Genomic DNA, 9,232 nt, shown 5'->3' with positions numbered 1-9,232 from the left:
GACAGGGGGGGGGGGGGGGGAAATGAACTCCTACAGTTGAAATAACTTAACAAGAAAGTAGATGCATCATGAATGAGTTTAGAAAGGTTATAATTATGACTGATTAAGCTTTAAGCAAGACAAACCTGTGACAAATAAGAACAAAGATGATCACAGGATCAGTAGTGTGAAAAAGGAGGACAATAGTGCAATACACAGAGGACGTGGGGGACAGACACTAAGGAAGAACTGCAAAGAATCTCAGATATTAGTGTCAGCGATGGAAACATGCACACAGGAAACTTGTGGGTGCAGTGCAGCAATGGAACCCATCTTAGTATGGACACCCACAAATTACAGGTTCTTTATATAGCTTGTGCTTTTAATCACCTGGTAAAAGGTATAAAGCAGGACTCTCAAATATTTAATAACATCACTAGAAAAATCAAACTCTGAAGCAGAACCGTGACATTTTTCACAGTGAAGAAAATTGTTCTAAGAAAACATGAATATTTAATGGTTAGTTACAACAGGGTATAAGCAGTGAGCACATCCATATATGACTGCATTACAATACTGCAGCTGGTACTACCTGTATTAGTGCAAACATCACATTTCAGTTTCCGTTCCTCTAATCCAACCCAGTACCAATTTGCTTCTGCATCCAAAGACTACAGGGGCTAGGTATGTTTAACACATGGTTAACTTCATGCTAATATCAAGTTACTATTGTTAACTCATTTGTCTCAAAGTGTGCAGAGCAATAACATTTATTTATATAAAATATGTTACTAGAATTCTAGGAGTAGAGCAGAGCAACTTTCAATTCTTCTTCCTAAACTTATCTGGGTCCCAACAACTGCTACATTACAAGTCGTCATCTTCTAAAAATCTTTCACAATACAGACTAAGGATTTGTTTGTGACTGAGTTTATATTGTTGTTAGCCAGCTCCCAGTTCTGGACTATAAGGCTTTATCTAGAAATTTACTTGGATGATAGCAGAGAGGAGGTAATAAGAAGATACAGGTTTCGCAGGAGTAGGAAACAATAGGCTATTCCTATCCTTCACAATTAACACAAAAGAAACTAATAATATGATTTCCCTAGAATTGAAATTATTTGGTAATTTCACTTAACATTCACTTCACGCAAATTTGACAGAAACCCTAAAGTTCAATTTCTGTGTGGCACCACAACTTACCTCAGGTGAATAGTTACTACAACTATGTGATTTCTATGAGAACTAAACCTACCATGATCCCTTCAAAAAACTCAAAGGCCTAGCCCCTTCTTAGCTACATACAACCCCCTCCCTCATCCTTTTTTTTTTAACTCAGGTTAAGACCACATAATCAGTAATTATCGCAAAGTGTAACATACCATTCTCTTTCAAGAATTTAAGAGCATCTGAATATCCTTGCTCACAGATCTCTCCTAGTACCTGCAAGCATAGGGTAAATGAGTCAGACAAATAAAAGGAGATTCAACTTAAGATCAACAGTTTCCAGAATGAAAAGCCACTTCTATCCACCCTCCACTCTTGTAACAAAAATTTACATTGACAATTGCTATAATTCAACAAGTTTGGGTTAATATGCCTGCTGTGATCATGTACATGTGATCGTGTATGCATCAACTTATCTTTCAGCTGTTACAGATGCATTGAATTGTTAAAAGGACAGCACTCTAACAGTTTGCAAGAATTTCCTCCCCTTTTGTTTCTTTGACTAGACTTTCAGCAGATGCAAGCAGCAATGAAAGAGAGTGGCTTGGAGTCTGCCAATTCCCCTTCTTCCCTCCCAGTGCTTCCCACTTCCCGAAACTATGAAAAGTAAGCTGTGCAATTCTCATGCTCAAACTCAGACTTAGTCTTCCATATGAAAATATCTTTCACCAGATGCAACACCAGCTCACCTACACAGTAGTCCTAGATAAAAAAAAAAAAAAAAAAATTAAAGCCTACATAAGTAGAATTTAACATTTTTCTTCAAGCGGTCAAAAAGCCTCCAATTAAAAAAATATATCTATAGCAGTCAGGAACATTACTTCTCCTCTGTAATATATCCCAAGCCAATTGTCAAAGTCTGTTTTCATTTTTTCAGCTTCCACAACAGCAATTCAAGAGCATTTCCCTCATCAGATCTGCAATTAACAGCACTTGAAGTTTAAAGGCAACTTGCCTGCATGAAGTATTGATTGAGAACCTTACAAAACCATGAAGCTTTAGAACTTCTGCTAAGTTCTGAAGCACCTGGTTAGCAGGTAAGCATGAAAGGACTACAAACTGACAGTTATTAATTTACCAATGTTGATTTTATGACAGAATTCTGTGCTACTTCCCAAATAAATACTGAAAGCCAATACCAGGACAGGCATTTTTAGTCTGAGAGAGACTGAAAATAAGGAGAATGAAGACAAAGTATGAAAAAAATAGAAACAAGAAGAGAAATGTCACCAGAAAGGTTTAAATGACTAGATGAAATGCTAAGATTACTGTAGCTTTCTGCAAAAGCAAGGCTTTTATATGGAAAGATGTTTTAGTAACCACGTCAAGGCAGTGAGTTACCTTAGGTTCTGGTGGAAAGAGCGCTTGTGTTAAACGATAAAGATTCCCCAAACTAAGGTGAATGCTGGCGTTAGTCACAATCATTTCATGAAAGCTGGCAGAATTCCCTTTTGGACAGATATCACACTCTCCAGCGAAAGGCGAAATTGTAATGGTATTCTTAGATTCATAGTGAGGTAAGTTGTCACTGATTCCTCCATCCACATAGCGCTACAAAAATTAGCAGAAATAAGAAGTTTCAAAGGCTGAAAATTTCTAACTAGCAGATTTCCCATGCAAGAATTAAATAGCATTTAAGACTGTAACAGAACAGTCTCTGCCTATGCTCCCAGGCTAAACATTTTGAGTAGCATGCTCTGTCCTCTAATGCCAGTTAAAAAGCACTCCTACCTATTGTTCCATAGACAGCCTAAGAGTATTCTATTTGGGATTTTTCTGTATGTTTAAGAAAGAGCAAGTCCATTTTAAAGATCACAATCCTACACAACATGCAGAGAAAAAGTAGTGCAGCTGTCTTCTTCCTCAAAGGCAAACACCAACCAAAGAGCTACCAGGGTACTTTAGAAAGAATACGAGTAAAAGAATAGCTCTACACTTCAAAGCTCAAGTTCCGTGATACTAAACCATTCAGTTAGAATAACAGCAACTTAAAATTACTCTTAGTAATTAGAATTTGATATGAAGTGTCAAAAATATTTGGACATAAAGAAACTGCAAGTAAAATGGATAATGCTTCAGAAGCCTTGCCAGCAATCATGGATTATCTCTTCTGCTTTGAGTGCAAGTTTAGAAGCTGTTCCAGGTTGCACTTTTGTCTCCTTCATGTTGAGTTGCCCATTTCTGCAGTTTTAGTGCATCATCACCTCACGCATTTTAAAATCCAAGAACTGAAGAGTTTTATATCAGGGTAACTAATCTATAGTGCAGCAGCTGCTACGGCCAAAGACAACTCCTCCAGTCACTCACAAGAGCCATCTTTCCAGCAGGACCAATTGTAGCCAGTTTGTTCTGACAGCGGCAGAAGACCACTCCACATTACCAGCTTTGCTGGTTTAGTGGCTGCATTTTCCTTCTTCCTAACTAGGCAACAGACATAAACTGTAGGTCCTTGTAAAACGCAGAGGTAACAGAGCAGGTGTTTTGACCACGAGCAACCTGGATTACGAATTTCATCTGTCTTCACACTCACTCCCCGACCATTCTGAGAAACAAACTAGGAATTAGGAAAAGGACAGCTCAGAGCAATTTATCCAACGTACTCTTCTACAGCAGCTTGCTCCTGCCTGTGAGCTTTCTTGGGCACTCTCTAGACCCAGCAGCATGCAGCTACTGACAAACTTCCTATAGGTGCATAATGCAATCACCAAGTCCTTTGTGGAAGTTTCAAGTACAATACAACAAGTTTGGCAAAGGAGGAGCCATAGCATGCAGCCTTCTCATGAAATTATTAAAAGGTGGAAGTACACATCTGGGTCACTGTTCTACAGAGGTAAATGGTTTTAATTATTTGGAGTTTCTGCCTGTCTATTCCCCCTAGTAATTTTTTAATCTAAAATTATTGATGTGTTTGAAAGGGCTAAAAAAACCCAAACAAAACCCACCACACCCAAAAGTTTCACAGCTGGCTGTTAGATATACCTCTTGAAAGTTATCCTTAAGTCTTTGTTTGAAAGTACACATGCATGACGCACCAAGCCAGTAAACAGCAAGATGCTACAAAGTTTACACACTTGACATTCTACTGTGTTTAAGCCTTACAGGAGTCACTGTAGTATTCTTACCAAGTAACATCAAAAATGCTTCCTAAGTGTTAAAATCGTATCAAAATAATTGGCAAGATCAAAAGGATACAATGATTTCTTCCCTCAAAATAGGACCAAAGGAAGCATCACTCGTATGGTTTTGTACTCTGAACTAAGCCTTTTAAAATAACATTGTTGTCTGGTGACAAGAACTGAACAGCCAGATTAGCCTGGATCCACCTAAACCCTGGATTCAGTCCAACATCCTGTTTTCATAACACCTTTAATCTGGAAGAGTTTAAGGAGACATACAAGGTTTAGAAGTACAGATAAAGAAAAATCCCTATACAGTTCTAATCACTTTTGCTTAAATTTCAGCATGAAGAAGAAAATACATTTCATGTCTTTCCTTGACCTTTCAGCACTTCCACATTGCCTTGAGAACAGTCTGTAATCAACCACTGTTAAAGATGTTTTGAGTTTTCTTTCCATATTCTTCCCGTCTCCTTGTGTAAGGAGCTCCGAAGTTGGAAGGAAAGCAAATGCAAGCTAATACAATACTACAAAAAGCCATGAATGTCACTGCCTTGATTCGAAATGCATGTCTGCTTCCAAACCTGTTAATCAAAGCACCTACAGCAATTTATACTAACTTTTCTGCAGTTGTTGCCCCTTCAGTGGGGGATTTTCGAAAACCCAGTATAGCCATGAAGTATTAAGAGGTTTTGTAACCAACAGTTCCTGTGGAGTAATAGAACTGACTAATACACTGACATTTTACCTTTAAAAAGCAACCTTTCTTATGCTGAATACAAATGGCAGAAGACATTAAAAAGTTTTGTTTATATCTAACTGAACACAGAACTTTAATCCAGTTTTAAGGCAGATCTACCTCCAGCAAGAACACAAAGATATACAAGAAACTATCTTACAAGATTTTTTTTTTAAACAAACAAGTATAAATGACCCTTCCTGTATATTTGTGCAGATGAATAAGCATCACTTTCTTCAATAAATATTTATCCTTAAGTTAAATACTTGCTAACTTAGAATACCCTCTTTTAATTACTGCATCAGCAAGCAAGAAATCTGGGGGGCCAAGAGAGAGCATGTATGTGTTTTGCAGGGTGGAGAAGAAATATAGAAATATATATAAATATATATATGTTATGTGTATAGAAATATACATAACAGGTCTTCCACACATTTAGTGTTTCCTTGCTTTTTTGAAAAGTTGTAACAAACAGCTACAGTACTAGAAGCTATGATGAAGGTATTTATTTTACAGTAGGATAACTGAAAAAAACATATACATTGTCTCCTAATATTTTCAGAACAGCTAGATCTATTTTTAGGTCTTAACAATACTTACCACACCTCTAAATGACGGTGGAATTAGGCCACAATAAATAGGGACAAATGAACTACAGATCAAAGCCTGTAGGAAAATGAGACCATGTAAATTAAATGGTAACTGTTCTATTATTGAAATTATCACTTATCTTTATCTCTTTAGATGTTAGCAAAAACAACTGAGCAAGCAACCAAAAAAACCCCCAGTAAGTACACTTGAATAAAAAGAAAGGGGGGGGGGGGGGGGGGGGGAGGTATTATCAAGCATTATTTGAAACAGGATGAAGGTTTTCCACATTTCTTCTTTAGAATGTAACCACACTCCATCTAAAAAAATTATAAGACTCACTAAAAGACCATTTCTAGAAATGCTAATTAGCAAGGAAAAGTTCATGATCATTCACTCAAGCTATACATTTTCTGAGTAATCGAAGTAACTAACCAGGGTCTCAAATATCAACAGTCTGGGATCATATTAAACTAGCTTTGTAACTGGTATTAAGAATTTGAAAAAGCTATTTTTGATCACCCCTTTTGTAAGAACGACCTTAAAAAAAAAAAAATCTTATTCCTGAAGGATACAGTTTTATTAGATACACTGCACTTTAAAGGCATTTATCCTTTTTAAGATTGATCCCTCGCACGTACTCACTAAAACAGTTTGCAGATACATTGACTGGGAAAACTAGTAAGTGAATTTAGTGTAATGAAGCTTGAGTTAATCTTCAAAATACTGTCAAAGTCACAATATCCTAAAATGTTTAAAGTGGAAATCCAATGGATGATGTTAAATGGACTTAAGATTATAGAAACTTTTAAAAGTTGCCAAAAATAAACATACCTGGATAACTTCTTCTTTAGAGTTAAAATTAGATATCAACGCATTTTTACCATCTGATACTCTGGTTAGTGAAATACATAGTCTGCCCGATGACAACTGGTGAGTGTTTTCTGGAAGATGTCTCATCAGTCCATCTCTTAGTATCTTTATCACATTAAAGGAAGGATGAAGAGGACCAAGATTTCGCTTTCTAGCTTCTTTGGCTAATGCCAGAACATCTGCACAAGCCTGAGCTGAAAATAAAATGAATTTAAGAACGGAAGATATGTCAAAAACCAAAAAAAATGCACTTCCAGTAATAAAGCATGTCTAGAGCTCCAACTTTTCTCTCTGATTCCTAGCATGACAATTCAAGAGTTTTTTAACAGATAAAATAACTGTCCACTAGTGTGTAACAGAGTTTAGGAGTTTTCTGAGGAAAAAAAAAAAGTCACTTCAGACTTTCAAATAGAACTCCTGGTGAATACTCAGGTGCCAAGTTCCTCATATGTTATATACACATAGATCGTAGGTGTAAAATACCTATATAAGATGCTTCTGTTAGGAATTATTCATTCCAGAAACACATTATTTAAGAAAAAAAAAAAAGATGAGTGACCTTCTGTAAGCATGGATACATGGACTTACTCCATATGCAACATCCATAAAAACCTACAGCGTATGATGCACAGATTTAAGGTCCACAGTTTGCCTGCTGAGGAAGCAGAGCACCTGGGTTCACCAGAGCTAGTAACACTTGTTGGACTTTAACCAAACTTAAGGTTCCAGGGCACCATTTATCTTCATTTATATATAAACACAATAAAGGGAACGTTAAATGTGAACTTATTGTAATGCATTTCGTGGGAAGGTTTTTAAAGCAGGGGGTAAGGAACATGGAGGAGACCTGTAACATCTCTCACACAGGTCTCTACCTAAATAGGTGCACTTTTACCAATACGTAACAGACACATAATAATTTTTTCTCACATTAAATCAGCATTTGGGAACTAGATCAAACCACTGCAGAAGACACAACTGTTCCCAAAGAACACTAAAATAATTTTAACAACCACACACCTAGTCATAGTAAGAACGGCAGCTCATCCACCTGCAATGTTTTGTTTGAATTTTTAATGTTGTGTTTCTTCAAAGCATACTTTGAGAAAATTGCCTGATAAGCTCGTCAACTTGGTGGAGGAATGGGGGTGGGAAGGAAGGTCAAAGTAACAGGTTATTAACCTGAGTGATATGCTACAAGGTCATCTAGAAGTATTTTCAGAACTTGCATATTTTAACTTACACAGACTCTATCTAGAATAGACAGGATTCAACTTACCAAGTTAAATGTGAGCAGTGCACTGGAAACAACTCTGCTTAAGCCTTTGAGTTCAGATTAATTTCCAAAAAAATTATCTTTCTACAATATTATTTTTCCCCCTCAAATAGCAACACCTAAACCTTTCTCATTCTTAACATAGTAAGCCAAGAGCCTATGTTCAAAAGAGTATCCCTCAAAATACCTGAGGTATCAGACATACTCCATTTTTACTACTACAATTTTTTCATTCCATCCTTGCAGAGTAAAGCCTTGGGCCATGAATCCATTGATACCAGTAGTCTGACCTCACCTCCCACTCCAGAAGATGGCAAACAATTTAGACACAGCTCACTGTTCATGGTCAAATATATGCTTATGTTAGCAAAACACATTTTACATGCAATTAAAAAAATGGCACAAGTCACATTCTGGCAAGTGAAGAAGTTATTTCCAAGAGGAGTTACGTAGACAGTTTTAGCAGTTCTATTCTTCATGCACTCAGATATAAATTACCACCTCTCTTTTTTTTTAATAAGCTAATTTAGCAACATTCAATCTTCTGAAGTGTCTAAAGAGAGAGAAATCAGGCACACTGCAGGAGTCTGAGATACTGAACTACCAGGACTCTGTCCAGAAACAGCAGTGTTAGTGCATGCATTGATTTCCTTTTGCAAAATAAGTACATTTCAAACACTTATGCACCATGCAAGAAAATTGCTTGTCCTAAAAAAAAGACAAAGAGCACTGGGTGCATGGACACATGAGCAAACAAATACACATCTTCTCACTTCTCTGCCACATCTTGACCCTGTTTTTCTAGCTAGCATCCTTGTCAAATTGAAGCTCAAGCTGTTACTTAAGTTTGAAGCATGGTAACATCTTCACTCATTTGCACTGCAGGCCTGTTTCTGCAGTAAAAACAAAGTAAACTAGTGCCCTCTACTAACCTTTGTGTTGCGATTATTTACCTCTCACTGTAAAAAATGTTAACAAGTATCAGCTCACTTTACATAACCCACTAAAGGGCTGCAAAACCGATGACCTCCAAAAGTTTAGATTTGAACTCCTCTCATTTCAACTTCCTTTCAGAAAATAAATACCCATCAAAATGAAATCTGATTTCCATTTACCCATCTCTTCCGCATACAAGAATTTCTACATTTGAGGTAGTATATGGGGGGGAAGGGGGGGAGAAAAAAAACAAGTTTACATATTTAAGTTATTGTAAGCTATTTTAAATACAAGAAGGGCTCCTGAGGGGGGAAAAAAAAAAAAAAAAATGTTCTGTCTACCCAAGAGTATGTGGTATTAAAACACTGAAAATTTAAAAAGCTGTTCATTATTAATTCAACAGACTTCAAAGTAATCCAACTTCTTTTCCTTCTCCCTTCTTTCCCCAACAGGACTAAAATACAGTTACCTCTTAGGCTGGTGTATTCCAAAATGGGA

The 9,232-nt window shown here is 36.8% G+C and overlaps 1 protein-coding gene across 1 annotated transcript in view; it reads right to left on the bottom strand.

Annotated features, from left to right (window-relative positions):
- Positions 1 to 7,115, bottom strand: part of PNPLA5 (patatin-like phospholipase domain containing 5) — a 14,205-nt gene extending 7,090 nt beyond the window's left edge. The window contains exons 1-5 of the mRNA XM_010563599.1: positions 7,111 to 7,115; positions 6,484 to 6,772; positions 5,662 to 5,727; positions 2,548 to 2,757; positions 1,362 to 1,422 (exon numbers count right to left, since the gene is read on the bottom strand). Coding sequence (XP_010561901.1) covers positions 1,362 to 1,422; positions 2,548 to 2,757; positions 5,662 to 5,727; positions 6,484 to 6,772; positions 7,111 to 7,115 — 631 coding nt within the window. The remainder of the gene's footprint in view (positions 1 to 1,361; positions 1,423 to 2,547; positions 2,758 to 5,661; positions 5,728 to 6,483; positions 6,773 to 7,110) is intronic.
- Between the last annotated feature and the right edge of the window lie 2,117 nt (positions 7,116 to 9,232).

Source organism: Haliaeetus leucocephalus, unplaced genomic scaffold, assembly GCF_000737465.1.
Source record: "Haliaeetus leucocephalus isolate CR32 unplaced genomic scaffold, Haliaeetus_leucocephalus-4.0 Scaffold170, whole genome shotgun sequence".
NCBI lineage: Eukaryota > Metazoa > Chordata > Aves > Accipitriformes > Accipitridae > Haliaeetus > Haliaeetus leucocephalus.
This window is presented reverse-complemented; position numbering and strand designations above follow the sequence as displayed.